The sequence below is a fragment of the Kockiozyma suomiensis genome (assembly GCF_038497685.1).
Source record: "Kockiozyma suomiensis strain NRRL Y-17356 unplaced genomic scaffold V2V93scaffold_1, whole genome shotgun sequence".
Taxonomy (NCBI): Eukaryota; Fungi; Ascomycota; class Lipomycetes; order Lipomycetales; family Lipomycetaceae; genus Kockiozyma; species Kockiozyma suomiensis.
Window position 1 is genome coordinate 838,321 of NW_027117664.1, and position 27,060 is coordinate 865,380.

The 27,060-nt window shown below is 45.8% G+C and overlaps 14 protein-coding genes across 14 annotated transcripts; 6 read left to right on the top strand and 8 right to left on the bottom strand.

Moving 5' to 3' along the window:
- Positions 1 to 361: 361 nt before the first annotated feature.
- Positions 362 to 5,798, top strand: V2V93DRAFT_362697 (uncharacterized protein). The gene is made up of 9 exons (XM_066908406.1): positions 362 to 919; positions 981 to 1,990; positions 2,056 to 2,419; positions 2,484 to 2,884; positions 2,937 to 3,976; positions 4,030 to 4,145; positions 4,199 to 4,814; positions 4,870 to 5,390; positions 5,446 to 5,798. Exons 1-9 carry the CDS (start codon positions 655 to 657, stop codon positions 5,694 to 5,696), a joined length of 4,584 nt encoding a protein of 1,527 aa, XP_066768612.1. The 5' UTR covers positions 362 to 654; the 3' UTR covers positions 5,697 to 5,798.
- Positions 5,799 to 6,188: 390 nt separating this feature from the next.
- Positions 6,189 to 6,548, bottom strand: V2V93DRAFT_377547 (uncharacterized protein; the record flags this gene model as incomplete). Its single annotated transcript, XM_066911920.1, has 2 exons — positions 6,189 to 6,428; positions 6,498 to 6,548. The coding sequence occupies 2 exons, from the start codon at positions 6,546 to 6,548 to the stop codon at positions 6,189 to 6,191; spliced, it is 291 nt and encodes a 96-aa protein (XP_066768613.1).
- A 356-nt stretch (positions 6,549 to 6,904) lies between these two features.
- V2V93DRAFT_362701 (uncharacterized protein) lies at positions 6,905 to 9,560 on the bottom strand. The gene has a single exon (XM_066908407.1). The coding sequence runs from the start codon at positions 9,407 to 9,409 to the stop codon at positions 7,049 to 7,051; it is 2,361 nt and encodes a 786-aa protein (XP_066768614.1). The 5' UTR covers positions 9,410 to 9,560; the 3' UTR covers positions 6,905 to 7,048.
- Positions 9,561 to 9,620: 60 nt separating this feature from the next.
- V2V93DRAFT_362702 (uncharacterized protein) lies at positions 9,621 to 11,614 on the bottom strand. Its single transcript, XM_066908408.1, has one exon. It carries the CDS (start codon positions 11,567 to 11,569, stop codon positions 9,734 to 9,736), a length of 1,836 nt encoding a protein of 611 aa, XP_066768615.1. The 5' UTR covers positions 11,570 to 11,614; the 3' UTR covers positions 9,621 to 9,733.
- Positions 11,615 to 11,678: 64 nt separating this feature from the next.
- Positions 11,679 to 12,570, top strand: V2V93DRAFT_362703 (ubiquinone biosynthesis protein COQ7-domain-containing protein). Its single transcript, XM_066908409.1, has one exon. It carries the CDS (start codon positions 11,749 to 11,751, stop codon positions 12,436 to 12,438), a length of 690 nt encoding a protein of 229 aa, XP_066768616.1. The 5' UTR covers positions 11,679 to 11,748; the 3' UTR covers positions 12,439 to 12,570.
- V2V93DRAFT_362704 (uncharacterized protein) lies at positions 12,429 to 13,896 on the bottom strand. Its single transcript, XM_066908410.1, has one exon. The coding sequence runs from the start codon at positions 13,870 to 13,872 to the stop codon at positions 12,475 to 12,477; it is 1,398 nt and encodes a 465-aa protein (XP_066768617.1). The 5' UTR covers positions 13,873 to 13,896; the 3' UTR covers positions 12,429 to 12,474.
- A 568-nt stretch (positions 13,897 to 14,464) lies between these two features.
- V2V93DRAFT_19826 (uncharacterized protein) lies at positions 14,465 to 16,229 on the bottom strand. The gene has a single exon (XM_066906991.1). The coding sequence runs from the start codon at positions 15,997 to 15,999 to the stop codon at positions 14,734 to 14,736; it is 1,266 nt and encodes a 421-aa protein (XP_066768618.1). The 5' UTR covers positions 16,000 to 16,229; the 3' UTR covers positions 14,465 to 14,733.
- A 230-nt stretch (positions 16,230 to 16,459) lies between these two features.
- On the bottom strand, positions 16,460 to 18,171 carry V2V93DRAFT_341723 (uncharacterized protein; the record flags this gene model as incomplete). The annotated part of the gene is made up of 3 exons (XM_066907816.1): positions 17,557 to 18,171; positions 16,832 to 17,442; positions 16,460 to 16,666 (listed from the first exon to the last, which is right to left on the bottom strand). The coding sequence occupies exons 1-3, from the start codon at positions 17,783 to 17,785 to the stop codon at positions 16,460 to 16,462; spliced, it is 1,047 nt and encodes a 348-aa protein (XP_066768619.1). The 5' UTR covers positions 17,786 to 18,171.
- On the top strand, positions 18,045 to 19,036 carry V2V93DRAFT_362707 (uncharacterized protein). Its single transcript, XM_066908411.1, has 3 exons — positions 18,045 to 18,284; positions 18,336 to 18,445; positions 18,519 to 19,036. The coding sequence occupies exons 1-3, from the start codon at positions 18,240 to 18,242 to the stop codon at positions 18,853 to 18,855; spliced, it is 492 nt and encodes a 163-aa protein (XP_066768620.1). The 5' UTR covers positions 18,045 to 18,239; the 3' UTR covers positions 18,856 to 19,036.
- A 123-nt stretch (positions 19,037 to 19,159) lies between these two features.
- Positions 19,160 to 20,424, top strand: V2V93DRAFT_362710 (S-adenosyl-L-methionine-dependent methyltransferase). Its single transcript, XM_066908412.1, has one exon. It carries the CDS (start codon positions 19,413 to 19,415, stop codon positions 20,268 to 20,270), a length of 858 nt encoding a protein of 285 aa, XP_066768621.1. The 5' UTR covers positions 19,160 to 19,412; the 3' UTR covers positions 20,271 to 20,424.
- V2V93DRAFT_362714 (translationally controlled tumor protein) lies at positions 20,268 to 21,358 on the bottom strand. The gene is made up of 5 exons (XM_066908413.1): positions 21,256 to 21,358; positions 21,144 to 21,164; positions 20,829 to 21,059; positions 20,601 to 20,755; positions 20,268 to 20,537 (listed from the first exon to the last, which is right to left on the bottom strand). Exons 1-5 carry the CDS (start codon positions 21,268 to 21,270, stop codon positions 20,453 to 20,455), a joined length of 507 nt encoding a protein of 168 aa, XP_066768622.1. The 5' UTR covers positions 21,271 to 21,358; the 3' UTR covers positions 20,268 to 20,452.
- Positions 21,359 to 22,003: 645 nt separating this feature from the next.
- Positions 22,004 to 24,114, top strand: V2V93DRAFT_19928 (ras family-domain-containing protein). Its single transcript, XM_066906994.1, has 2 exons — positions 22,004 to 22,522; positions 23,115 to 24,114. Exons 1-2 carry the CDS (start codon positions 22,465 to 22,467, stop codon positions 23,666 to 23,668), a joined length of 612 nt encoding a protein of 203 aa, XP_066768623.1. The 5' UTR covers positions 22,004 to 22,464; the 3' UTR covers positions 23,669 to 24,114.
- Positions 24,115 to 24,455: 341 nt separating this feature from the next.
- Positions 24,456 to 25,432, top strand: V2V93DRAFT_362719 (dephospho-CoA kinase-domain-containing protein). Its single transcript, XM_066908414.1, has one exon. The coding sequence runs from the start codon at positions 24,561 to 24,563 to the stop codon at positions 25,302 to 25,304; it is 744 nt and encodes a 247-aa protein (XP_066768624.1). The 5' UTR covers positions 24,456 to 24,560; the 3' UTR covers positions 25,305 to 25,432.
- V2V93DRAFT_362721 (nucleotide hydrolase-domain-containing protein) lies at positions 25,345 to 26,822 on the bottom strand. The gene is made up of 3 exons (XM_066908415.1): positions 26,039 to 26,822; positions 25,623 to 25,965; positions 25,345 to 25,556 (listed from the first exon to the last, which is right to left on the bottom strand). The coding sequence occupies exons 1-3, from the start codon at positions 26,329 to 26,331 to the stop codon at positions 25,458 to 25,460; spliced, it is 735 nt and encodes a 244-aa protein (XP_066768625.1). The 5' UTR covers positions 26,332 to 26,822; the 3' UTR covers positions 25,345 to 25,457.
- Positions 26,823 to 27,060: the final 238 nt, after the last annotated feature.

A 27,060-nucleotide genomic window follows, 5' to 3' on the forward strand; every position in this document is an offset into this window, starting at 1 on the left:
GCTTAAACTTTCCCTGGGTGGGTAGATATCTCATGCTTGATTCTCATTCTAATTGCCCATCCGTGGCGTACATCATGGTCGGTACCGTACCCGGTACATGAACTGTCGGGATGCTGCAGTCTGGCATGCTGCCGCCTGTCATTGCACATCTGCTCTCCTCGTAATTCCTAGCTCTACCCAACGCTCGTGCATCCACGGCTCTTTCTCTCGCAGTACTCCACTGGTTTGTTCTTCCTTAATTCACTCGCTTACTTGCTGTCCTTAACTCTGTTCTTAACCATATCAGATGCCTGTCTTATCCCCATCATTTTCTTATCTCTGTCTTTCTTCTCTTCCTTCTTCAGTAGACCTCGCAGTCAGACTCTAGTCTAACTGTCTTCTTTCTTGGCTCGCAGAGTCCTATTAAACTCCTTTCGTAATTTCGGACGGCGCATCATGCTTGGCAGATCTCTCAGCTCGGTTCTTCTCTCAAACCTTAATCTATTGCGTTACCGCGTGACTGTCACGTGATTTCTGCTTTGACATGTTTTGATTGAACGATCGACGCGAGCCTCTTTCTCCAATCTCATTCCTCCCGCAATCCAACTGCAGGCTCTGCTCATCCTTATCCCGTCATGAACGCATTCTTGGGCACTTCTGGTGGCTCTTCTGCCCATGCATAAAACTGCCCCTTCTGGCCCGGCCCACTCGGCCCCTTTCTTTCGCCTGCAGCTAAACTGCGTAGATTTCTACCTCGCGCCTCCAACCTCCTTCGACCGTCGGCAATGTCCTCCGTTCTTTAACTGTCTGTCCTTGGCCAAAGTGCCTATTGTTCGTATCTTTGGCAATTCTGATACTGGTCAGAAAGTCTGCGCGCATATTCATGGCGTATATCCATACCTGTATATCGAATATCGCGAATCACTCGACCCTGACGCTGGTATCTATTTTCCATCGCTCTCGTCTCGCCTGAGGTTATCATTTTATTAATAGATTAATAGTTAATCAGTACATCAGACGTCTGGCTTCTTCCATCAACGCCGCCCTTGGCTCCTTTTCTTCTGAGCAGTTGCATCTCGCAAACATTATTCTCTGCAAAGCCGTGCCATTCTACGCATTCCACGTCGGCTGGCGCTTCTACTTGAAGATATGCCTCATCAACCCTTCTTTGATATCTCGTCTTGCTGACCTCTTACGCGACGGCGCAATCCTTGACTCGCCCTGCGATGTTTATGAAGCGCATATACCCTATCTGCTTCAGTTCTTTGCTGACTTTAACCTCTACGGCTGTGGCTGGATCAATCTCTCTCGCGTGCACTTCAGAGCTCCTTTGCCGCAAGCAGATCTCGTCGGCACGGTCAAGCATTTTGCCTGGACTTCCGACAGCATTCCCTCTAATCTTTCAACCTCTGACTTGCGACGCACCTCGCACTGCGCTCTCGAAGTCGACATTCAAGCGCATCACATTCTCAATCGGCATGCCATCAGTGAACGCAATCTGCATAATGATTTTATTGAACTTAATCATCCGCTCCCTGACGATTTTAAATATATCTTTAGCACGGCTGAACTTTGGAAGGATGAGCAAAGGCGAAGAAAATTAGACAATCTGTACCCATCTTCAGCCCACTCTGATGGGCCGCGCAGTAACGACATTCACTGGAGAACTGAAGAAAGATTTCATAGGCTTCTTGCTCAAATGATAAACGCCGATGCCGATTCTGATTCTGACGGCAGTGTGCCGTCTTATAAATCATTTATTGAAAATCCCAGTAGCAAACAAATAGTGACAGCTTTTGAAGCCGTCGATGCCATGCTCTTGTCCGACTCGGATGGTAAGGTCAATGAAAGCTCTACCATCTACGATGATAGTTTTTGGGAGGATTTGAAAGTCTGTGAAATTCCCGACATTGACAAAATCGCTTCAATCTCGTCTGTTGATGATCCTGGAAAAATTTCTTCCAGCTCGTCGTTTGATATTCCTCTAGGTTTGACTACGTTAAAGCGGAAGGTAAGTTGATCATTATGCAAAACATATTTGATAACAATTGCTAACTTTGCTAACTTTTGCTCTAGGCACTTGGCAACAGCTCGACGTCGGAGTCGTCTGCTAATTCAAACCCCATCACAACCAGTTCCGATACTTTGAATTCGTCCACACTATATCACAATGTTGGTATCCCCGCTCAGAAATCGTCATCTATTCGCAGCTTTGGCCGGATCTCAAAGTCATTATCTTCGTCAGATGACTCTGTCAGCATCACTCCAAGACGAGCAACTTCAATGCGAAGCTTTGGTAGACTGACAAAGCCATTCACAGGTAGCCCTGCTAAGGCTGCAGCTAGTTTCTCACCTCGAGGATCCGTCAAGGCGAAGCGAGCTCGCACTGGGGAAATTCCAGCAAATGTGGAGTATTCCTCTTTCATAAGTCTGAGCCCCGGTATGTGTATTCTATTTGATGAATTACGCTTCTAGATTGGCAGGCTAACGCAATTCTACTGCAGATTCAAGGCTCGTGCAACAAGAGAAGGATATCCGTTGCAGCTTTAGTATTTCCTCCACTGTTGTCGCGCATCCGGAGCATCCTCCCAAGTCTATTGAGGTAGCGACAACCTTGGACCCTAAAATTATCTATCAGGACGCATACTACAGTAAAGATAAGGACGTGCCCCTGCGCCCACGCGAATATGCTGGCCGAGAGTTTAGGCTCTGCAGCAAATCCGCATTGTATTTACCGGATTTCAATGCGGGCGTTCGTACTGAGGCAGGCTTACGTGATAATAGCGATTGTCAAATCCGTCTTTGGCAGTACGCATGCACTCCGCCATCCAGTCGCGATGTCATGCAGTGGCTGGAGAACTGTATGCAACCAGCGACTAATTTACACGCTGAAATATCAAATCAGGTATTTTGAAATGATAGACTGCTAACCCTAAATCATCGCTAATGGTTCGCAGATATCCGGGCCTACACAGAGACCTGTGACATCTGAAAAATCAAAACTAAAGCATTCTTCTATTACGATGTCGATACTGAGTCTTGAAGTACACGTTAACACGCGAGAGAACCTGTTGCCTGATCCTAAGTTTGATGCTGTAGTTTTTGTCGTTTGGATGTTTCAGCCTTCTCAATTGCAGGATTATATATCATCAAATGACGAACTAACACTGGGGATCATAGCTGTTTCCGATGACGAGCAGCAGTCAGCAGTTTTAAGAAAGCTCTACGGACCTGAAAGGCTAATCATTGTTGAAACCGAGCTAGATCTTTTAAATGCCTTAACGGAGAAAATTCGCGAACTCGATCCAGATATCTGCACAGGATTCGAGGTGCAAAATTCTTCGTGGGGATACCTAATTGATCGCTCAAAGGCACACTATGAATACGATATCAGCAGTGACTTCTCTAGACTAGATATCGAATCAAGCAATAGGGAGGCAAAGCAAGATCAGTGGGGAGCGATGAAAGCCTCTTCAGTCCATATTGCTGGTAGACATGTGCTTAATTTATGGCGTCTCTTGAGAGCTTCAGTCAACCTTTTGCGGTACAACTTGCAAAATTGCGCCTTTCATGTACTGAAAAAGCGAGTCCCGTATTATACCTTCAACGAGCTCTCACGTTGGTACCACTCAAATAAAGCCGGTCAGATGCGGAGAGTGATTAAAGAGTATTGTATTCGGGCGCGGCTCAACCTTGAATTTCTTCGCGAGCAAGAAACGGTAGAAAGGACAAGCGAGCAGGCGCGTATCCTAGGTGTCGATTTTTATTCTGTTATTTCGCGCGGATCGCAATTTAAGGTGGAGTCTTTGCTTGTGCGTATAGCAAAGGCTGAGAATTTTATGCTTGTGTCGCCTGGTGCAGAGCGGGTTGCGCAGCAGAATGCGCTTTCATGTATTCCACTCGTGATGGAACCACATAGCAATTTCTTTACGAGCCCTGTTGTTGTGCTTGACTTTCAGTCACTTTACCCTTCGATTATGATTGCTTTCAATTACTGGTAAGTCTATTGTGTGATGCAGGCAATTGTACGAAACTAAAATTTACAACAAGCTATTCTACATGTCTTGGTCGAGTTGAACCATGGTTTGGACGCAATAAGTTAGGTATCCTCGATGACTTTGTTATTCCAAAGGGTCTTCTTCATTTTCTCAAGGATTATGTGACTGGTATGCATTATTTTTTTTCGTTTTCTCCAAGGGTCACCTCTAATTATGTGCAGTGTCGCCAAACGGAATGGTTTTTGTCAAGAAAGCTTTACGCAGATCGGCATTGTCTAAATTACTTTCGGAGGTGCTCGATACTCGTGTGATGATCAAGAACGAGATGCGACGCACCGACGACGATTACCTAAAGAAGATGCTTGCAAACCGGCAACTTGCGCTCAAATTTATATCTGTGGTCACGTACGGTTATACTTCTGCCTCTTTTTCTGGACGCATGCCTTGTGCCGAGATTGCAGATGCAATCGTCGAGACAGGGCGCGAGATACTTGAGAATACGATAGAGATGATCAATAGCGATAGCAAGTGGCGCGCAAAAGTAGTTTACGGTGATACGGATAGTATGTTTGTGCATCTTCCGGGACGCAGTAAAGACGAGGCCTTTGATATTGGTCGCGAGATTGCCGAGCGCGTTACGGCGCTCTATCCGCAGCCTGTAAAGCTTAAGATGGAGAAAGTATATCTACCATGTATTTTGATGGCTAAGAAGCGATATGTTGGATTCATGTATGAAAGTAAAGATCAGGTGGAGCCCATTTTTGATGCTAAAGGAATTGAGACTGTTCGGCGCGACGGCACGCCTGCAGAACAGAAGATCGAAGAGAGGGCTTTGAAGTGAGTAAATTTGTATGCCTTTGATATTTCATGAAGTTAACAGCTGGTTGTCCAGGATTTTATTTCGCACGGCTGATTTGTCAGCCGTGAAGAAGTATTTTACCGATCAATGTACAAAGATCATGAACGGCAATGTATCAATACAAGACTTTTGCTTCTCGAAAGCTGTCAAGATGGGCACCTATAGCGGCGCAAGCCTGCCACCTGGTGCGCAGATCTCACTGATGAAAATGAGGCAGGATGCGCGCGCCGAACCTCAATATGGCGAGCGAGTGCCGTATGTAGTCATTGCGGGTGCGCGTGGGTCGCGGCTTGTTGATCGGTGTGTTGCGCCAGAAGTGATGCTCGGTTCTGACGAGATCTTTCTTGATGCTGAGTATTACATCACAAAGAATCTGATTCCGCCTTTAGAGCGCATACTAAATTTAGTTGGTGCAAATGTGCGGCAGTGGTATGATGAGATGCCAAAAGTTGTGCAGATGCAAACTATTATTTCGACCAGAAAAAAGACTTTGCATTCGTATCTGAAGTCGAGCCTGTGCGTCGTTTGTAGACGCGAAAAGGCTGCTAATGGAGGTATGTATCTATTAATGTTTTTTGATTTACAAAGATTTGGTGCTGATTTGTTTAGATATATGCGTGGCATGCCGAAAAGATCAAACGAAAAGTTATTATGTTGTTCGAAGTCGGTGCCGGGCACACGAACAAGCGCTGAGCAAGCTAGAGTCAATTTGCCGATCATGTACGAAAATTGCCTCGACGGAGGAGATTGGATGTACATCGATAGACTGCGCGGTATATTTCTCAAGAGTAAAAGCTGCTGGCGACGTTGAGCGGTCTACATTTGTACAAGAGGTTAGTTTGAGAGAGTTGGAGTGGTAAATAGAATTTGAAAATAGAAAGTGTATATTATGTTATTATATAAAACTTCAAATGATAAACGTAATCTAATTATTCGTGTACTCGTGAAAATGCATAACGATCTCAACTGGAAGGTGCTTGCATAAATGTCTAAGAGTAATCCAGCGAGTAGAATCAAAGTCGCACTGCGGGGGGGATGATTAAGCGGTGGTATTAGACACTCTTTCTGCCCCCTTTTCTCACCGTGGATGAGAATTTGAACTTTGAGATGCGATTGTATTTAGTAGACGCCAGACAACAGAATACACCTCCAAAGTCGCGGAAAGTGCTTATATTTAGTGGAATGAAACGGCACCGCAACGACACGCGACGAACACGCGACGCCAGACAACAGAATACACCTCCAAAGTCGCGGAAAGTGCTTATATTTAGTGGAATGAAACGGCACCGCAACGACACGCGACGAACACGCGCAAGTAGACGAGCGGTGCAATACGAACTTCCGGTAACGAGTTAAATGCAGCAGCAGCAGCAACAGCAATCAGGCTCATTATACACAGGTCTAACATATCCAGGTCCGACAGCACCATACCCATATCCACCTGCGCCGTACACAGGCGTTATGTAAGGTCTAGGAGCAACAATCACTGTCGGGCCGAACCGGTGATGATTATGATGATAGCCACCGCCTAAGTGGCCGTGATGACCGCCGTGATGACCACCGAAATGACCGCCGCCTCCAAAATGACCGTGCTATATTATATTAAAAAAATCTTGTCAGCTTCATGAATTCATGGGTGTGCGGATAAAGGGCAAACGTACACCGCCGCCAAAGTGGCCTCCACCGCCGAATCCTCCGTGTCCGTGGCCCATGATGGTGTTATATGCTTGGGTTTTGTAAATAAATTGAGAAAAAAAGAAGTAATGAATTCTACTTCAAGAGAAACAAAATAAATAGCAACTCCTAGAGACAGTGACTATTGATAAAAAAAAGAAACGCCGGACTAGCTACTTTTATATTATAAAGCATCAACGCAGGCGAGTGACATTCTCCGCTAATTCTTCTCGTCACGAGACTTAGCCGCAAAAGCCCGCCCGCCACTTATCAGCTTGCTGGGTAAACATATCATGTGATGTGCTATCTCCGCAACAATATGGATAGAATATTGACAATTAGGGCATATATGAGCAGCTATGCTAAATATATGCAGCTCAATACGAACACGACATTTGTAGTTTTCGCCTCCGGGGAAGACGACGTCATGATTTTGAATTCTAGAGCTAAATGATTACAGATCTTACGAATTTTGAGAATCAACGATGCAAGTAATGGGTCACTAGTCGCATTACAAACATGTAGTAGAGTCCGACATTTACAAAGATAAGCTGCGAACCATTCGCGCGCCCACAAACGCATACCTATACCCTCGCTGATACCAATTTCTAAAACTACGGCGCACGCACTGTCGCGGCGTTGTAGCCCATGAACCACCCAACACGAGATTATGCTTGCCATCAAAGAAATCGGCAGTATATTCTGGATATAATTCATCAACTTGGAATCCAGCATGTGGCTCAAGAACCGTGCTCGTCCATTCAAACACACCCATCGAGCCGACGCCACTGAGTTCGCATTCAGGCGATAATGTACTCGGAGTCCAGGATTTGAAGCCGATGTTTGACATAACAACGTCATAGGTATTTGTATCTGCATTTCCGCGAGAAGCGTAGTCGTAGATTTGCAGTAATTCAATCTCAGTCGGCAGCCGCCATCCATCATTTTTCCATTCGCAATATGCTGAAAATTCATTATACGACGCAAGTACGGGCCATGACGCAGGTCCTTCCTGATCTTGCGGCTTGAAGCTGAGTGGCCCATACACGGACTTAACTCGGGGATCGTCAACTGATCCGCTCCACGAGGCAGGCAACTCCCTGTTGGTGGCGCGTAGAAATTGCCAGTACTCGCCGTTTGTAATCAGTTTGCGCGACACTTCGATCCGCGAGGACGAATGAGTAATTATTTGCCGTTTAGGACGCTCGTTGTCCCAGCCGTACCGTGAATCTTGTGCTGATTCAATCTCGTCCATTCCGATCGCGACTGTCGGCGATAAGTCGAGAATTTTGGTGCTCCTGTACTTTGTATTCTCTGCACGAGAGTCAAGACGCATCGCGACAGGCGGCTGACAAGTCTTAGATGATTGAACAAGCATATAAAGTAATGTTTCTAAATGCATTGCCTCGTGTTCGAACCCAAGCCATAGTGCACGCCACGCTTGATTACTATTGACTAGCTCAAGATCGTTATATAATGCCTTCAGGCGTTGGCGTACCAAGGCCTTGTACCGTAAAATGATATTGTTGGCGGGCCATTCCGATGGCTTGGGGGAGTGCCAATGGACCTTTGACAGATCGTCTAAATCCGCATCAACACCTCGCGCAAACATATCTCTAAACGTCAACGGCTCTATTGGACTTAGACAAGAAATCGCTTGCGTCAATTTGATGTCGAGAAATGTAGGAATATGACCGCGGTAAAAGATACATTCGTTGCGAACGGGGATAGGCTGCTCCGTAAGCATCTCAGGCGACATCATAGACTCTGATACAATATCCCACGCCGTCCATAGCGTCTTCCATTCAGATAGATTCGGTACTCCAGATTCGTGAGTACACGTCATGTGAAACGGGGCAACAGTGACGACATGTACGTCATAAGTCTCTGATTTATCTGTCCAGCAATAAATTGGGATTAGACCGCTCTGATCAAAAAGCTGTGCAGTCTCACGACTACTGTACTTGTAGCTATGCTCGATTTTGATCTTATCGCCTTTAGAGAATTTGATGGCGACCGTACTCGACAGATCGACATCTCGCTGTGCAACATAATATGCCTCATGGAAGCCTTCTTCGTTGTGATATATTCCACTATATTTCCATTCGTCTTTTTTAAACAACTTTTTATCAAAAATACTGTTTACGTGGTCAAGGCCGTTCATGATGAAGGCGTCAGTGGCGCCCAAGTCATCATTATATGCTTTCCATACTTTAGCAGGCTCATTGCGACGATCGATTCCCACGACAAACGAGTCTGCAGGCCTCAAAGCTTCACTTGCAAACGACGACAAAAATTGAGAAGCCTGTTGCCGGGTGAAATTCCCGATTGAGGAACCTAGCCATATTGCCACGACAGGAGACTGACGACGCTGTCGCTGGAAGGCAAGCCAACGACGAGCGTCGTCGTAGGTTCCCAATAGTCCTGTGATAGATACATGAGATAGACCATTTCCGATTCGCGATATTGAACGTTCAAGTTCGGCCTTTGAGAGGTCGAGAGCATAATATGATACTTTTTTACCAAGTCTGTCAAGTGCGGTCAATAAAATTTGCGTCTTTGCAAGACTACCACAGCCAAGCTCGAGTAATATCGCCGAATCAGGAACAGATGCTGCAATATCTTGTGCATGACTAGTCAAGATGCCAATTTCGCTGGCCGTCAGGTAATATTCTGGCGTGTGCGTGATTGAGTCATAGAGCTGTAGTCCACGCGTGTCGTAGAGGATCTCGGTCGCGATCTGTGGAGACGGCAAGCGTAGACCTGCGATTATGTTCTTACGAAGAGCGCATGCATCAGAACTGGTTCTTGTTCTAATGTCGAGAATCGGAATAGCAGGCGACGGTGCGGTATATTGCTGCTCGTGAGAGCGACAGAGAGAAATTGCGTGTTCAAGCATTGTCGACGCAGATAGAGGAAAATAGCGTCCATCCCGAGAAATAACAGGCAGTTATATCAGTGACATTAAATTGAGTAGCAGCACACATGACGTAGACGTAAGGCCAATCACTGCTTGATCTACATTAGTGTTGACTAACGTTTATTTTACGGATGTGAGCTCGCGGTTTGAATGAAAGCGGATGCATACTGTGACGATCCCCAAAACAATTATACTTTACCCTTACCCGATGATAGCGAGTCACAGTCTCGCTTAAAACTCAAGACTGTATTGTCGATGCCGTATGTATTGTATATGGTACAAGAATAAAATGCATAGAAGAGACTACCAAGTCTCCTCAAGATATCTTCCCCTTCTATCCAGCTCCGCAACAAAATCCGCCCCATCCATACCCGCAGTTGCCGCCACAGCCTCCTGAATCTCGCTTCTCACCGCACGAGGCATCTTCCCTTTACTCCCACAAACCCAAACATATCCGCCACAATTAACAAGCAAATCCGCTACCCGCGCTGCAATCTCAGTGCTTGATAACACGTTTTGTACGTATTTTAGTCTATTGCTGTCGCGCGAAAAACAGGCGTAGACGGTCGTCGTTGCTGTAGACTGGATTGTGAGGACCCCGTTCGCGTCTGTAGATTGCTGGCATGTCGGGGTGCACCATTCATTCTCGTAGTAGAAATCGGCGACTTTTGATCGACTGCCAAAGATTAGTACTGTCTCCGCCATACATTGACCTGCAAGCCGTTGTTGAATGAGCGCACGAAGTGGAGCGACTCCGGTGCCGGGCCCTACGAGTACAGCAGGTTTATCAATCGGCGGCGGCGCGGATTGCGGAGGGCAGATTTCGTAAAGAAATGAATCTTTGGGCTGTAAATTTGCTAAATATTTTGTACAGACGCCTTCTCTTGCCCGCCGGAGAATGGTCTGGTATTTTACTATAGCTACCAGAAGCTCGATGCGGTCAGGGGCGTAGCCAGCAATAGAGAACTGGCGCGGTCGCAACTCGCTAAATATTTCAAGAATATACTCGACCGGCACTGAGACAGATTCAAACTCAATAAGGCATTCCATAGCAGACCTGCGCGGACGATCAGCATAGTCATATCTGTCTTGCACAAACTCCTCGTTCGCGGCATCTCCAAACTCTTCAAGTTTTGTGCGCTGTTGTTCGTTGTCGCTCGCAAAGTAACTAAGAGTGTCGAAGAATGTGGCACGGGGCACGGCCGTAATGTCAAGGTGATATGTCAGCAGCGTGCGAAGAGTAAGAGGTTTTGTCGTTGCCCATTTTTCTACCTCAGAAGGCACAGAGATGATGTTATCCGCTATCATGTCCCATTTCTGTGACTTGAGCAGTGCAGATACATTGGCTTCATCGTTTTGTGGATACATTGCTAAAGTTGCTCCGGCAACAAATTCTGCTGTATCCGATGATGGATCTGGTTCGAGTTTGAATGACCTTGTATCTTGAAAATGCGTCGCAGCTGTAATTCTTGTATTTTCAACCACGCGACCGACTCTCACAGATGCTGATACTCGCGACTCGCGAACCGATTTAAAATCATAGCCACTAACTACCTCATTCAAAATTGAAACAGGCAACGAAGGAGGAAGTAATACGTCTTTGGGAATCGGCTGTATATCGTCAGGCAGAGGATATCGCTCGAGCAGCGAGACTGTAAGCACGTCCGCCCACGCCGCATACGCGGCTTCAGTTCCTCCACTCGCAGACTCGTCGCCTTCACCCCGAGTGCACACCTCGGTTGCTCCTAGCTGCAGCATTCGTTTATGTAATTTTTTAGCTGCCCAGTTGAAACGCGCATAAGCCGAGTCGCCGAGACCAAAACTGGTGAAATCGATACCGCCACACGACACGTTGTTTAGTTTTCGTTGTAGAAGAGCGCGCCAGAGACGTCTTGCATGGCGGGGAAATTCGCCATTGCCAGTAGTCGAGCATAAAAAAATTACAATCGGACTGTCGGGAGTTTTTTGACGAGTGAGTAGGAGACGGTAAATACGCGCGACATCATTGTCGGCGGCAAGAACTGTTGTGCGGAACCGGAGACGTAGAAGCTTTTTACGCAAGTCTTCGGCAAGCGAGTGCGCGGTACCGGTCTCTGAGAAGTATATAATTATTATCTGCTGATCATGCTCAATAGCCATAATCTGTCGCTTGCTCTGTATCGTAAAAGGGCAATGGTACTGATGGCAAACTCATAGCTTTGAAAGAATTACTCTACATGATTTTTACGTGCGGCTTGCGATTCGAATTTCTGTCGTCGGATCATGTCTCTTTCCAGGCCTTCAATTACAAGTGATTGACAAGATCTACGAAATCAAATATGAATAGCAATGCAATCCGACAAAGTCAAATCATGAGGCCTTGCAGTAGAGGTCTACAGCTCAGATATAAATCGACAAAACCAGTACTTGACAAAAAACGCGCATTACCGCCTCTCTCGCCTCGCACCCGCGACTTTCTTGCACGTCTGATTCGCGTCGACCAGGCAGGCGAGCTAGGTGCAGACCTGATCTACTCAGGACAGCATGCAGTTTTTAAGCGCACGAAGCCAGATCTTGCACCGCTGATTGCGCATATGTGGGAGCAGGAGGTTCATCATCATAAGACGTTCAACGAGTTGCAAGCCACGCACCGCGTCCGGCCGTCTGTGTTTTCGCCGCTATGGAATGTGGCGGCATATGGACTTGGTGTCGGGACTGCGTTGCTCGGGAAAGAGGCTGCGATGGCCTGTACGCTTGCAGTTGAAACTGTGATTGGAGGCCATTATAATAATCAGCTGCGTGAGTTGCTCGAGATGATTGAGTTGGAAGCCAAGCAGGCAGAGGATGGACAGACAAGCGACGAGCTACGCAAGCTGGCAAAATTGATTAGTCAGTTTAGAGATGACGAGCTTGAGCATCTTGATACAGCTGTCGAGAATGATGCAGAGAAGGCGCGGCCGTATATGTTGCTTACAGAGACTATAAAGGGTGGATGCCGAGCGGCGGTATGGACCGCCGAGCGCTTCTAGCTGTTAAATTAATCAAATTATAACGATGGATAGACATTATGAAGTAGAATCCATGACATCAACGGAGGGAACATCGGTCTCATTTGTTCCCCACACGCCGCGCAAACTAGCCTCCCGAATCCGACCCGCCCAATAAGCGCCAATCTGATCATTCGAAAACTCTGAAAGCGCATCAATTACATCTCCTCGTAATCTCAATAATTCATAGCCAGTTTTGTCAACCTTTGATAGTACAACTTCCATCACGCCCGGCATCTCGACAAGAACCTGCGCGCCATCGACGGACTGTGCTAATTCCTTGCATACGCGCAGTAGTTCAGGTACAGGCAGCCGCATCAAATTCTGAGAGTTTACCTGCATCAGCGAGCGAGCCTTGGAAGAGCGGATGCAGTTACATGTGACCTCGATAAGTGAAGCACTATAGATTGTGAGAGTACGTATTATCGACGGGTTATGCTGTGCAAGGTAGTCGCCTGGGATAAGCGAAAGTAGGGTCTGATCGGTCTCGTCACGTACAGCAAGATTTCGCACAATACCAAATTCAGAGTCGAGTTGAGTGAAGACCTCAAGCCTGCTTTGCGCTAGACGGCCTAATGCGCGCGCAGCTGCGCCACGCTCGAGACCTAATGCCGAGGAAGAACAGTAGATTTCAGCAATTTGAGTGTATGCGGACTTGGTCTTGTGAAAAATAGAAGGTGGTAAAAATAAATCAAGAAGAGACTCGTAGAATTGGATCGTGACGAGTTCGGCGAGGATATCTTCAGAGGCGACATCGAATAATATAAGATTTTCTGGCACATCGTCGACACCATTCGTGCTATGTTGCAGAATAATCAAAACAAGACCTTGCACACGGGAAGAGACAATTGCCGATGTACTAAACTTATCCTTAATACTGCTAGCATAGCGAATAACAGAAGCGCGCACGAGCGGAAACGCGGTAAGGAACTTATCGATTGTCTTTTCGACTCGTGAGATAACGCCTTCCGAAAGTTTTTCATTTGCAAGAAACCCCACAACACTAGACAATATAGAGTCTTCTGCTGGAGAAATATGATCTGGGAACACATAGCAAGACAAGAAAGCCACGGCAGCTTGTCGAATCTTGTCTTGCGCGCCAGCTGCACGCACAGTTTCAATCAGAGCCTCGGCACCGCTGCCAACTACTGCTTCGATTTCACTCCAAGATAGTGTACCAGCCGTGACAATGGGCTCAATAACTTCGTCGACAAGTACGGCGGCGGTTTCAGATTGCAGACTGCGAAACTGGAGTACTTTACTAATTCCCGGCCATATGGCTGTCAACGATCCAGGCTGCGGTGAACCGAGTGCAAGGAATGCAGAGATGTACGGTTGAAGAGCAGTAGATGTTGGAGGAGAGCTCTCTGTTGTTGACTCAAGGTACGAGGCCAGAGAAGTGTACGGATCTGCCATTCTTCATGTGCTTGCAGGTTTTTGTAACAAAGAAAATTGGTGCCTGAAAGAAGCATCTCGATGACCTCACTTAATGCGGCTCATTATATTAAGTAATAACGGTGCGGTTGGTTTCACATGTCACTTAAATTTGAGATTTAGATATTTTGAACAATAGAATGATATGCAAACATACAGACAGCATTCAATTATATGCTGTTTGGTTCTTTTAATTGCTAATGGAGTACGTTCAGGCCAGGATATCGAACTATGAAGCTGGTTGTAAACAAAGTAACAAAAGTCTATGGCGAATATAGATCTATATCTTGCAACTACATCTTGCATTCATTATCTTCAAAGACTAATAAAAACAATACGAGTCAATCTATTCCAAACATACTAAATTCCTAACTCATACAACTAATCTTCAGCGCTCACAATTTCGCAAATGACATCTCCGATATAAATGTCAGTTGTTATTATAGCTATATTATATATTATTACTACGACACTCAAAACCGAGTCATAAAGAAAAGGAAAATAAAAAAAACGCCATTATGTCTTATGAACCATAGAAGGGAAAAAATTGCTTGACTACCAATGAAATGCAAGTAGTAGCAAATAATAGTATATAAGAAGACAAGGGTCCATACACCGCGCTGGTTCTATCGTGTAAAAGCTGATCATATCCAAAACAAAAATAAAAGAAAAAGCAAAATATAAGGAAATGAAGAAAATAAAAGCAAGAAGTGAAATGAGAAAAAAAAACCCACAAAGCGCCTGTATAGAGATGTGTAAGACAAAACCACTTTTTCATTCTGAAAAAGTTAACGCCATCAAGAAGTATAATCTGAAAAGAAAGCATCAAAATAGAGAACAGGATTAAAAAGTACTCCAGTTCCAGTCAGTTGGAACATAACTTCCAGTGCGATCAGAAGGTGTAGCCGCAACAGGGTGATTATTGTTATTGTGATTGCTATTATTTATAGCAAGACCGCCGCCGAGCTGTTGCTGAACACGCAGCTGAATCTGTCTAGAAAGAGCAGCAGCCTTGCTATCTGCCATGACGCGAGCACCCGGGCTGTTATTTTGGCTGCTGCGGTCGTCGGGCGGGTATCCCTCGAGCACTTCAGGGGATGCCGTACCCGAAAAGTATGAGGAAGCAGTAGAGTGAGCGGAGGCAAGCGGTGTCGAGAGAGCGCTCGAAGGCTCATCGTCGGAGAGGTCTAAAGTTGATCCACCAAAGGACTGGGAGGTTGGGGCGGTATTTGTGGTGGCGGCTGTGGTTGCGGCGGAGGCCGAGTCGGCACCACTATTGCGGACCATGTTTGTGATATAGTTAATGTTTGAAAGAGAAGCACCGCGGGAGTTGAGAGCCTCAATGACGGTGCGGTTGAAGTCGTTCGCGCAGGCGTCACATGTGCGCGAGAGAGTGCCGGAAGGATGGAAGTCGTTCTTTTGGTCGAGACGGAGAATGTGAGAGGAATGGGCGGCGCAGAAAATCTGGCCGCACCGGCGGCAGTGGTGACGGCGCTCCCAGAAGGTGAAAGCCTTAGGACACTGCTTGCAACAGGCCACGGCATCGTCGGGGACCCAGTGGGCGCGCGAGGGCGGGCCAGTGACGGGAGGGAGGGTGCCCCAGAAGAGCTGCTGAGACCAATCCTCGCCGTTGACCTTGAGAGAGGTGCCGTAGCGCAGGACCGCGGGACGATAGAGAGGTTTCTTGAGTGACCGCAGATGCGGCGGTGGCGGCGGCGGCGGAGTGATGAAGGAGGAGCGCGCGGAGGTCGGGGAGGTGCCGGACTGGACGGGAGAACCGTTTGCGATGGAGGATGCCGATGAGGAGGATGCGGTGGAGGAGGCCGACGAGGAGGGGGAGATCATGCGCGGAGCGGTGGCCGAGAAGGGTGAATTTGCCATCGAATGCATGGAGGTAGTAGAGAAGGGGGTGTAGAGAAGTAGATGTAGAGAGGTAGGTGTGGAAGCAGGTGAAGATATCAAGATACGAAGATAGAGTCGAAGCCGGCCTCGTGCGAGAACGCTGAGGCTCTCGTGACGCCGCACAAGCCACAGGAAAGCATCTCCAGCCACCGAGGCGCAAGCAGCCAATCCGGAGTCGTGTATTTTAATATCTTGTTGAACAAACATGGATTTAATGAGACTACTGCAAAAAGACAATAATATAATATGCTACGATAGCAATGAAAAGAGCACTTATCTTGCGCCCGCTCCTTCTTCCTCGCAGTGGCGGCGGCATATCGATTCGCGTGGCCGTCTGAGCCTAACCGCATCGGGAAACCGGCAGCGATAGCGATCGCAACTCTTTTCTGCCACTTTCGGCGACTTATTCCTCGCCCAGCACGAGCACTCGAGTACACTTGTGCTCTTTTGTATGCCATTTCCAGTGTTGGACAGCTTTGATGACAATACAATAGTGCTGTTTTCACGAGTATGGGCACATTCAGTACTGGACTCGTTGACGTTGTCATCGCCTGCGGCCTTCCCTTTATCTCTCTTATCGCACCGCTTGATTCATCTTCATGACTCGTCTTCATTCCCTATCCCTTCTAATATACTTTATCTACACTAGCACGTTCTCCTCCCCCCACTAACTTCCCCCAAACTGCCCCGCGTAAGGCGGGCGCTGTGGGGACGGCAAACCGTGCAGCTGATGCAGATTGTGGTGCTGCTGTGCTACACTAGTCAGTGCCTCGGCTCCCATCAGCGCCGGATCAATCTGCTGGTGGCCCTGCAGCTGCATATGCTGTTGTACTGCTAGCAGTCCATGCGTCTGCTGCTGCTGCTGCTGCTGTTGCTGCTGCTGTTGCTGTTGCTGTTGCTGCTGTTGCTGCTGTTGCTGTCTGTGATGGGCGTGTTGATGTATAACAGGCTGCTGTGGATGCTGTCGTGGCGGGTGCTGCTGCTGTTGCAGAGGAGTAGCTGGCTTTTGCGGCGTATTTGTAAACCCATTTTCGTCAACACCCGCCTTCTCCTTCTTGTCGTGGATTTTGGGTGTCTCGCTATGTGCCTTATGCGCGTACGCTATCGTAATCCACGAATTCGTTCTCGAAAAGCACATCATAACCCTTCCCTCGCAACGGAAAAACTCGCGCGTCTTCGTCCGTCGCTGCCGCACACCGCCGCCTTCGCGCATCCGCTTCGTGCGATCATAGGCTCCCTTACGTTCCTCGGCCCGGGAACAGCTAAAATTGTATTTTCCTCCGTCCGGATGCGGTCGGCCACCTTTGCGTAACTGGAAGAAATAACCCGTGGCATCGAAGAGTGCGTCGCGAAGCATCAGCGCCGCTAACTTCTGACTCTCGTGCGTATCGCGCGTGACGGCATCGACCGTGCGCGCAGGACATGACTCGGTGCGCGGCAATACCGTCTCGCTCATGAGCGTGATGCGGAAGCGCGCTGCTGGCTGCGTCACGTCGAATTCAGGATGCATGTCGTGGGTAGCCATAAATTGTTCAACCGCATTCGTAAAATCTTCATAGATGGTACAGCGGCTTTGGAAGTCGACGACGGCGGCGTGTCCATGTTCGTCGTCTTCGTCTTCTTCGTTGATGCTGTTGTTATTGCTGTTGTCTGTCGGCTTAAATTGTGTAGCGTTCGCCACGGCCGCTGCGATCTGTGCCGCGTCGACGTCGCCTTGCGTTGCGCCCGCGAGCCGCTGCTGTTGTTGCTGCTGTTGCTGTTCACTCAGCTCTTCACGCCGGCGCTTACGGTTCTGAATGCCCTTTGCGCGGCATCGCTGGCAGGAGCGCATGAATTGGCCGTCAGTGGCAGATGTGAAAGCGGCGAGTAGTTCTTCACGCGAGTTGCGCGTCACGCGGGACTTGCATCCTGAGCAAGGGTAAATGTATTGGGTAACAGGATGTGCAGAGTCCGCAAGAGAGTGTGTCTGTATCTGCAGCTTTGACTCGTCCATGGCACTTTGTCTTGTTTTTTGCAAGTGTGCAAGTTTAGAAAAAAAAAAGGTACACACGCGTTTGTTTTGGAGATGCCAGACGCGTCAAGGCACTGGCTTCAGGCTAAGATTCAGAAGGCGTTATTGTGGTGCTTCGAGGGCGAGGCGTTGGAAAAGTGGTGATCGAGGCGCGGGACGGTGGCGGCTGTTTTTGCCTTTGGAATATCTCATACTGCTGCGTATATTCAGGCACTGGAAGAATTGTTCCCAAAATTGTGCGGCTGGACTTTGCTGATTTCATAGTATCTGGATATTTGCTTGTGCTTAATATATGCTAGACTGCTGCCACTTTGTAGTTATCTTTGTGTGTGTGAGCTGAGAATTGCACTACTGATAACTACTTATTGGTACAGTCTTGTTCAGCGCTAGATATATCCACATCATCTCTCACCAATACTTAACTCATCTTCTCAGCATGTCCAACTTGGATCCCTGGGACGACGACTGGACGTCTACTTCTGTATGTTTACTACTCTCTTCAGCTTTGAGTCGTCATTTAACAACGTCCTAGTTGACAGGAGCAAGCTCAAATCCGGGCGTTGTTGTCGTCGAATCTAAAGAGCAAGTTCGCAAACTTTTTGCTGCTAATGATAACCAATCTACTGCTCCTTCAAATCCAATGTCTGTTTTCCACTTATTCTTTCTCGATATTTTTGCTATAATAAAATGCCTATTAACGATTCTCTATCAATAGGCAATACGAAGTACAGACATCTTTACAAGGCTCCCAATATAAGCCCCAACTGCGCATCCTAAAGCGCCCACAACAAGACTCGTCCTCGACTCCATCACTAACTTCCTCATCCCCAGATGCAGAGGCGCGACCCGGCGAGAGTGAAGCTGATCGTCTAGATAGATTAAGAAAAGAAAAAGAAGCGCGGTATCGTGCCGCGCGGGAACGTGTCTTTGGAACTGAATCTACTCCCACTACTATTTCTTCTCAAAGGCAAAATTCTCGATCGCAAAAAGAAGTTACAAAATCGAAGCGTTTGGTGGAGTCTGAAGGTATTGGGAAGAAAAGCCAGAGTTGACGAATACTTGCGACGAAGTATGTGAGTGTGGGTTTGAAGAACTAGATGGGTATTGGCGCTTTATATATGTATAATAGATTCTGTGCTTGCTTTTTTCTTTTGGCGACAGATGTGGTGATAAGTTCTCTGCGTCATTCATTTTATTGGTGAAAAGAATTATAGTGTGTAAATATATAGAGACTTAATCTTATGATTTCTATCTATAAATATCTTTCATTTAAAGAGTGCACAAAATACTTTTCATTTGAGAGACCCTTCCCCAGATACCCCTCCCCAGATACCCCTCCCCAGATACCCCTCCCCAAATACATTTCCTTAAATACCTTGTCATACCATTCTACGACACAAAAGAAAATGCACCAATCAAAGATTTCATTTATCGTATAATATAACTGTGTCAGAAAAAGAATTAGTCGGGCACTCCGACATCGGGCATAGCATTTCAGGCACTGGCCGACATCGGCGCAGTAATACTCATCTGTCCGGTCTATAAGTCAGATACCCCCATCTCTTCAAATCACTCTCACATCTCTACATTTACAGCTACACTCCCAGCAATGGCCTCAAAAGTAGAAGAAGACAAATGGTCTCCAGCAGATTACGTGACGCATGCTTCGTTTGTTCCTGCATTAACCAATCGCGTCGTTTCTCTCCTCTCCCCTTCTGCCAAAGACACGATCCTCGATATCGGTTGCGGCGACGGCGTGCTGACTCTCCAACTTGCAACGCAGTGCACTCATGTGCACGCAACAGATGCCTCTGCCAATATGGTGCAAAGCACTAGAAGTCGCGCGCAAGAATCTAATGCGACCAATCTCTCGTTTGAAGTTGTCGACGCGGCGAAGCAGATCTCGCAGCAGATACCAAAGGGGAAGTATAATAAAGTATTCTCAAACGCAACATATCACTGGGTCTTTGGCTCTGTCTCTGGTACCACTGAGCGCAAGCAAGCAGTGAAAGCAGTCTACGATATCCTACCGTCTGGTGGCGTTTTCGTAGCCGAATGCGGTGGACAAGGAAATATTGCCGAGATTCTAGTTGCGCTATCGAGTAGTGTGCATGGCATATGGGCCGAGCGAGGCATCGAATATTCTTACTCTGATATCCGTGAGGAACTTTGGCCATGGTATTTTGTTTCTGAAAATGAATTGCGCGAATGGCTTGTCGATGCAGGTTTCAATGTCGAAGTTATCGAGACGGAGTATAGGCCCACTACTTTGAACGGAGGCGATAACGGTATGAAAGGATGGCTTGAGACGTTCGGCTTTTCTTTTTGGCAAGGACTGACGGAAGATGAAAAGTGGGCTGCTATTGATGACGCTGTTGATATGTTAAGGGGTGCAGACTGGGTGGAATACTCGCAGACTTGGGTGGCTGGCTATGTTAGATGTCGGTTCAGAGCTGTCAAGGAGTAAAAAAAATGATGATAGCAATTATTATTAGTAATGAAAATAGAGCTAGGCGGTTAACAAGAATGTTGTGACTTATTCATTGGCATCTCCAGACCACAATATTATTCGGCATTCCGTGAAATATATTAGAAAGAAAAAGAAAGGACATCTACTGCAACATTACAATAACACCAGATTGCGATAACTTAAAACTTTTCCTCCTTGAGACCATGCTTCCAGAACACGAGGTAAGGAGTAACGCCATCCTCACGGTAGTTAAGTAAAGCAACCCTTCAAAACAACCAAAGTCAGTAAATAGTCTTAACTGACAAAAAAAAATTAGAGGACTCTTACATTCCCTCGGGGTCCATGCTCTCACCGGTATAAAATTCCCAGTCCTTGAAACTTCCAACGACCTTCTTAACGTAGCCCTGAGCTCCCTTCTCGAAAGCGGCAACCTGGTCCGGAGCAGACTCGGCAAGCTTAGCCTTAACAGCCTTCATGTATCCCTAAAAAATACACCCAGTCAGTATACTCATTGGAGAGGAGACTAAAAATGAGTAACAATTCATCGCGACATACCTTAATGTAGGTCAAGTACATCTTCTTGTCGAATGAAGTCGACTGCAGTCTGAAAGAGTAGACAAGGTTGTTGACGGTCTCAACACCATCCTCAAGAGCGTCATCACCCTCCTCAGCAGAAGGGTTGGCACCAATGTCGACGTCGCCACCTTGCTTGACCTGAATCATCTGGCAGTCGACTTCGAAGACGGCACCGTCGATCTCCTTGATGTCGTAGGCATCCGAGACCATCTATGAAACCACATGTCAGCGTCATTCTTTTCCGCTACTCCTTTTTTTTTTTCTTAATATAAGACTGTCAAAGTGGAATCGTACCTCGTCACCAGAAATAATATCCTGCTCATACACATGATTAGCTATCGAGTCTCTCGCATAAAACGACTCTCAACTGAGCGAGCAGCTCATAGAATAAGCCATAATGACATACCTTATAAAGCAGCATTTCTCTAAATATGAAACAGTTCAAAAGATTAAAGGTTGTTGAAAAGGAAAGTGTAGAATATAAATAGGTGGTCAAGGAGAGAAGAAAAAAAAAAGTTTCCTGTGGGCCAAAAGCCGCTGCCACTTCGTTGGTTTAAAGTTTTTATGTATCCACATTTCAGTGAGTGTTTGTGATTTGTGAGTGGAGAAGTAGCAAAATCAAAATACGCTATGTTTTTCAAAGGGCGTTGGCTTTAACGATAAGATATTTGATTAATGACTTATTCAGTTGATACTACAATAGCGGTTCTTAACTCGTAGGGCTTTATTATTCGCAGCAATTGCTGTCGTGTCAATTGTCGTATCAGGAGTTTAGTTTACAGTCGAGCCGTAAAAGTGCATAGTATTTCGTGAAAAATATACTGCTGCTGTGATGATAGTACTTGTCTGTTGCAGTTCAAAATTTCTGTAGCGTAAAAATGTATCATGATGAAAGGTGGGTTGTGAGGATAGTATAAAACAGAGCTATTGAGATCTGCAACTATCATCGTTTACTTGGGCAAACCCTAGACTTGCTCTAGTGAAATGACCTCTACATCAAATATCGTGCAGTATCTCATATTATCAAGAGGAAATCCTCAAGATATCACTTCATTCAATAGGGTAAGATAGGTTGCAAGCGAGTGTACGTCAATAGATCGAGAGTCCGAGCATCGAGTGCGTTCGTAATAGCTATGAAGCAGAACCTCATAAATTTAAGGGCAAATGGGGGTCTCTGTTTGAGTGTACTCACATTTCACTCGCGTATCTGACGCAAGCCGAGTGATCTTATTGAGGAAAGCAGACACGAAGTTGTGAAAGTAGAAGATCAATTGCTATATCAAGACACTGCTATTTGAAAGTACAATGCCTGCCATATAACTTCCCCACTTTCCCTGTTTGACAAGTACGAAGCGGATATTGATATATTGCGCGACAACAGCAGCATTCTCCCATTAATCGTATTTACTGATGATACCATTCAAAGCAATAGCTGTGCGACAGATACTGTTTAAAAGCCACACAAGGCAGTGCACTAATTACCCTAACCGTGTGGCAGTTGAGTGAGGGCAGCAAAGGGCGGCACGACTCCCGCCCTTTTGCCTCTCTTCTCTGAAACCCATCCCCAATTCCTTTGCCTACTTGTTGCGCCTAATTTCTTTCTTTGTTCAGCATTATGGCCAGCTCGAGAAACTACGACATTCTTATCAAGCTGCTGCTTATCGGCGACTCTGGTTAGTCTTCTTTTCCCCCAAAATGCTTTTCCGTATCCGTCTAGGTGCCTGCTTTCGCGTCCCTCGGCATTGGCGTCCAGATACTCTTGTGTGTTTCTGTTGTTTGGTGTATGGCTATCTTGTTATGAGTTTGGGATATGATTAGCAGATTGGCGATTTGTTGCACAGATTTGTTTTCGACTGTGGATATATCGTGAGCTATCTCAGGCATGGATGAGTTGTCGATGTGTCTTGCAGATCTCACTTTTATCATTGAAATCGGTCAAATCTGTTGATTGCGTTTTCATTGCATTGAGCATTTTGCTATTTTACCGTTAGTCACTTTCTATATCAATTGGCATTTATGTGCCTGTCATCCACGTCGAGGCAATGTCATATCTCGAATTGGTCAGCATATATCTGTATATGTCTTCACATGTCGATCTTGCATTCGACGCAATCACCTCTTTTGCTGCGTCTTTATAATAGTCATATGCACAATTTCTGTGTGAGATGGACAGATATAGATGGAAATTTGCGGATAGCCACTCCCCACTCAACTAACCGCAGTCCATTTTGTTTGAATATCTTTACTGATAACGTCATCTTTTAGGTGTTGGAAAGTCATGCCTTCTTCTCCGCTTCAGTGAAGATTCTTTTACCCCCTCGTTCATCACCACAATTGGAATAGATTTCAAAATCCGAACGATCGACCTCGACGGAAAGCGAATTAAGATGCAGATCTGGGATACCGCCGGTCAAGAGCGGTTCCGAACAATCACGACAGCGTATTACCGCGGAGCCATGGGGATCTTGCTTGTATACGATGTCACTGACGAGAAATCATTTAATAATATCCGTAACTGGTTTGCTAATGTCGAGCAGCACGCTTCTGAGGGCGTGAACAAGCTGCTTATTGGAAACAAATGTGATTGGGAAGAAAAGCGCGCAGTATCGACTGAGCAAGGCAAGGCGCTTGCTAACGAGCTTGGAATTCCGTTTATTGAAGCTAGTGCAAAGGCGAACATCAATGTCGAAGAAGCTTTTGTGTCGTTGGCTAGACAGATTAAGCAGCGCGTCGACCTTGCTTCGGAGCCGCAGCAGTCGGGCAGTGTTGATATTGGGGGAGGATCGAAGAACAGTAATGGTGGCAGCAAGTGCTGCTAATTCTGATATTCAAAGAATATAGAAACCCGAGCCTACTTTACGAATAACTTGTGAAAGAAAAATAAAGAAGAAAGAATCAAAGTGTGAGAGAAAATTAAAGACTCGATTGAGAACAGAGAGGAAATAATATCTTGTAATTTTTTTCCCTTATATTTCATTTCCTTCTGTTCTTATCCTGTCGGATCTACGTGTCTGTGTTCGCGGCGGGCGTTCGGATATTACAATAGTCGGGGGATTGTTATTTGGACTATTTTTTCTTTTTTTTTTATGTATATCAATGTTCGCTGTTGATTACTTTATTTACATATACTATTTCGTTTCATCATTTCTTTCATAAGTTATATTTTAATTGCAATTTTCATCCAATCTATTTGGTCGTTCGTTGTGTTTGCTTAGCATTCGATTTGAAATTTAAATATTGAGTAAGATATTGTCTAGCGAGTTCACTGATAATTATGTGTTTTCCTGGTCAAGTACGAGACTATTTCTCTTCTATCATTTACATTTGATTTCTTTCAAACCTTTTTAGATCTCTTCCTTTTTGTAATTGATTTGTTTAGAAGTGGGGCAGATTTTGGAACTGTAGCCACTGTTTTACGGTGATTTATATTTATACTTAAGCACGATGAATGTAATCCACGTCAGTTTTATGCTAATTAACAAATACATCAGTCTTGGGAATTAAACAACATTGCATAAAAGCAAAGTGATGATTATAAACCCCTACAGACAGAAAATTTGGGCACGTGTAGATAGGTTAAGTGGAAATTGGGAGTTGTCTCCACAAACATGTCATACTCACCATACCTGAATATATTCCATCGCTGCAATCCACACCTACCTTGATCGTCACCAGCAAAACTTGCTGACAAGTAACACATAAATATAGACAATGCTGGTACTAGGTTTAACAGGCGGCATAGCCACCGGCAAATCAACAGTCTCATCAATGCTCGGCGCGCCGCCATACTCATTCCCAATTATCGATGCCGATGAGATTGCGCGCGAAGTTGTGTTCCCCGGCACCTCAGGATATAAGCAAATAGTGGCATATTTTGGACCTAAAATTCCTGATCTATTACTTGATCCCGACAATCAGCAGCGGAGGTTTCTTAATCGGCCAGCACTGGGTAGATATGTGTTTGGCAATGACGACGAGCGGAAAGTTCTTAATCACATTACGCATCCACAAGTTCGCCGCTCGATGCTACGCAAAATACTCGTGAATTGGCTTGTTCGTGGATCTGATATAGTTATTCTTGATATCCCACTGCTGTTTGAGGCGCGGTTTGATATGTTCTGCGGCAAGACGCTGGTGGTAGCTTGCGCGCCCGAGACACAACGCGAGCGACTTTTGAAACGTGATGGCGGCATCCTTTCCGAGAAAGAGGCCGAGCAGCGTATAGATGCGCAGATGTCGATTGAGAAGAAAGCATGGCTTGCGGATATAGTGATTTGGAATGATGAAGATCTCGATGAACTAAAACATAAAGTGAATCAAGTCGTTGCGCAGATCCAGCCATCAAAATTGCGGACTTGGATCGAATGGGTGCCACCTATAGGTGCGCTGATGGCGTTACTTTCTCTGGCAAAGAAATACTTCAGCGATACAGAGAGACGGGAGAAGATGACGTGACATTTGTATTGATACGATTTAGAGGGTCTTTTATCATTTCGTGCTTCTTTATGATTTGGTAAGAAAGGCGTAAGCTAGATTTATAGCTCTTCAAATTGCAGCTTAATATAATATACATGATACATTTCGCAATCTTCAATTGTACTCTGTAAGTTACTGAGAAAAGCTAGTTAAACCCGGCGAGCGACCAATGACTACGTCGTTCTCATCCACAAACTCAAAGTTGTATCGACTCAAGTACTGCGGGATAGCCTATTCTCACGATTAATAAACAATCACACAAAAAAATACGAACTTAATAAATAGAATAAGACATACCGATAACTGAGATCCGTATCTGGCAGAGTTCTCATGCAGCTCAAACAGAGGGACAGCCAGCAATTTCATATTCTTAGGTACACTAAGCACCTTATGCTTTGGTAGGTTAATTAAATACATCTTCTTACATTCCTTTGGCCGCGTAACGTGAGGAGGAATAAAAGGGTATGTAAAAGTTTCGAAGTTGGGCCGCCACCATTGAGCTATGCAGTCGCTGATGTCCCATTCTTCGGTGTGCTGGTCTGGAGCGAATTGCTGGCCTGCGACGGGGGCTAGACGTTCATCGAGACGAACTTTGAAGCCCTCAATTTCTTCTTCGCCGGGTTGTAGATAATCTCCTGGGCTGTTCGGAATCAAGTTAGTAAATATGAACTCAGATCAGTAGAATGCTATCAAATAAAAGAGAGGAGAAGTACAGTTTGAAAAAAGCATTTGCGATCTGCAGCATAAGAATATGCGGATGTCCGTGTTCATGACAGACAAGGACACCCTCACATGTCCTGCGTATACCGTACTGCTCATACTGATCCTGCAATCGTTGCAGTCTAGCCGACACCGAGGGATCTTCTTCAGGTTGCGCTTCTTTGGTGCCAAAGGTGTAGTTTGTGACGGGGTATAGTCTAATTGTCTTTTGTTGGCGAGCAGAGAAGTCACCTGAAGAAGGAGGGACTATTGTCGTTTTACGTCCAGCTTCAGTGATTGTTGTCATGTTGTGTGTTTGTTGTGAATGAGTAAGTTGGATTTGCGAGGACAGGAGTAAAGTTGGGAGAACAGGAGCAAACACTATTTACTTTGAGCCAAATCAGCTACTATTTCTAATTGTTACTATAAGACTCCTAAGAGTGTATTTATCCAGTAACTTATGATGATTGTAAATGGACTGTAATTGCGATTTCCCTTATTTCATGTTTATTCGTTGTATGTCTACCGATGGGCATATAGACACTGATAACTAGAGAAGCACAGCAATATAATTATAGTTGCAGCTCAATCAAATGAGCAAGCAACACATATCTGCAATATGTTATAGACAATTACAACAAATAATTAACGAATACACTCAAAACAATCGGATTAAGTGGAATATCTCAGAGCCTATATGAAATTCAGGGATCTTCAAGTCCAGATTGAACTATTCAGGTTAGTCTCTACATCTCAGCGCTCAACAGTAAACAAGAAATAACTTCCGGCAATTCAATACTCGACTCTTTATTATATATGAGAGTTGATACAAACTAGGCTACAAAACCCTATGTACACAGTCACGTGATTGTAGTACAATCTGTAACTGTGACTGCGTTTTGCAAACTGCCATAGTGAACCCTACATCCTTGCAATTGCAGAGGACTCAGCGCGTGGCTACTTTGGCATTCACCATCTCGTACTTGCTTTTCGACGTCTTCGCCTAGATTCCTGTTTCCCTGTCCCTTTTTTCTTT

Bases quoted from the DNA above. Each gene is read 5' to 3' on its own strand.
- V2V93DRAFT_362697 (XM_066908406.1), top strand. From the start codon at position 655: ATGCATAAAACTGCCCCTTCTGGCCCGGCCCACTCGGCCCCTTTCTTT. The intron at 2,885-2,936 runs GTATTTTGAAAT...AATGGTTCGCAG, and splicing joins ACGCTGAAATATCAAATCAG to ATATCCGGGCCTACACAGAG. The intron at 3,977-4,029 runs GTAAGTCTATTG...ATTTACAACAAG, and splicing joins ATGATTGCTTTCAATTACTG to CTATTCTACATGTCTTGGTC.
- V2V93DRAFT_362701 (XM_066908407.1), bottom strand. From the start codon at position 9,409: ATGCTTGAACACGCAATTTCTCTCTGTCGCTCTCACGAGCAGCAATAT.
- V2V93DRAFT_362702 (XM_066908408.1), bottom strand. From the start codon at position 11,569: ATGGCTATTGAGCATGATCAGCAGATAATAATTATATACTTCTCAGAG.
- V2V93DRAFT_362703 (XM_066908409.1), top strand. From the start codon at position 11,749: ATGAATAGCAATGCAATCCGACAAAGTCAAATCATGAGGCCTTGCAGT.
- V2V93DRAFT_362704 (XM_066908410.1), bottom strand. From the start codon at position 13,872: ATGGCAGATCCGTACACTTCTCTGGCCTCGTACCTTGAGTCAACAACA.
- V2V93DRAFT_19826 (XM_066906991.1), bottom strand. From the start codon at position 15,999: ATGTTTGTTCAACAAGATATTAAAATACACGACTCCGGATTGGCTGCT.
- V2V93DRAFT_362707 (XM_066908411.1), top strand. From the start codon at position 18,240: ATGTCCAACTTGGATCCCTGGGACGACGACTGGACGTCTACTTCT. The intron at 18,285-18,335 runs GTATGTTTACTA...ACAACGTCCTAG, and splicing joins ACGACTGGACGTCTACTTCT to TTGACAGGAGCAAGCTCAAA. The intron at 18,446-18,518 runs GTCTGTTTTCCA...CTCTATCAATAG, and splicing joins ACTGCTCCTTCAAATCCAAT to GCAATACGAAGTACAGACAT.
- V2V93DRAFT_362710 (XM_066908412.1), top strand. From the start codon at position 19,413: ATGGCCTCAAAAGTAGAAGAAGACAAATGGTCTCCAGCAGATTACGTG.
- V2V93DRAFT_362714 (XM_066908413.1), bottom strand. The intron at 21,060-21,143 runs GTACGATTCCAC...GTGGTTTCATAG, and splicing joins ATATTATTTCTGGTGACGAG to ATGGTCTCGGATGCCTACGA. The intron at 20,538-20,600 runs GTAAGAGTCCTC...GTTGTTTTGAAG, and splicing joins AGCATGGACCCCGAGGGAAT to GGTTGCTTTACTTAACTACC.
- V2V93DRAFT_19928 (XM_066906994.1), top strand. From the start codon at position 22,465: ATGGCCAGCTCGAGAAACTACGACATTCTTATCAAGCTGCTGCTTATC. The intron at 22,523-23,114 runs GTTAGTCTTCTT...GTCATCTTTTAG, and splicing joins GCTGCTTATCGGCGACTCTG to GTGTTGGAAAGTCATGCCTT.
- V2V93DRAFT_362719 (XM_066908414.1), top strand. From the start codon at position 24,561: ATGCTGGTACTAGGTTTAACAGGCGGCATAGCCACCGGCAAATCAACA.
- V2V93DRAFT_362721 (XM_066908415.1), bottom strand. From the start codon at position 26,331: ATGACAACAATCACTGAAGCTGGACGTAAAACGACAATAGTCCCTCCT. The intron at 25,966-26,038 runs GTACTTCTCCTC...GATTCCGAACAG, and splicing joins GCAAATGCTTTTTTCAAACT to CCCAGGAGATTATCTACAAC. The intron at 25,557-25,622 runs GTATGTCTTATT...TCGTGAGAATAG, and splicing joins GATACGGATCTCAGTTATCG to GCTATCCCGCAGTACTTGAG.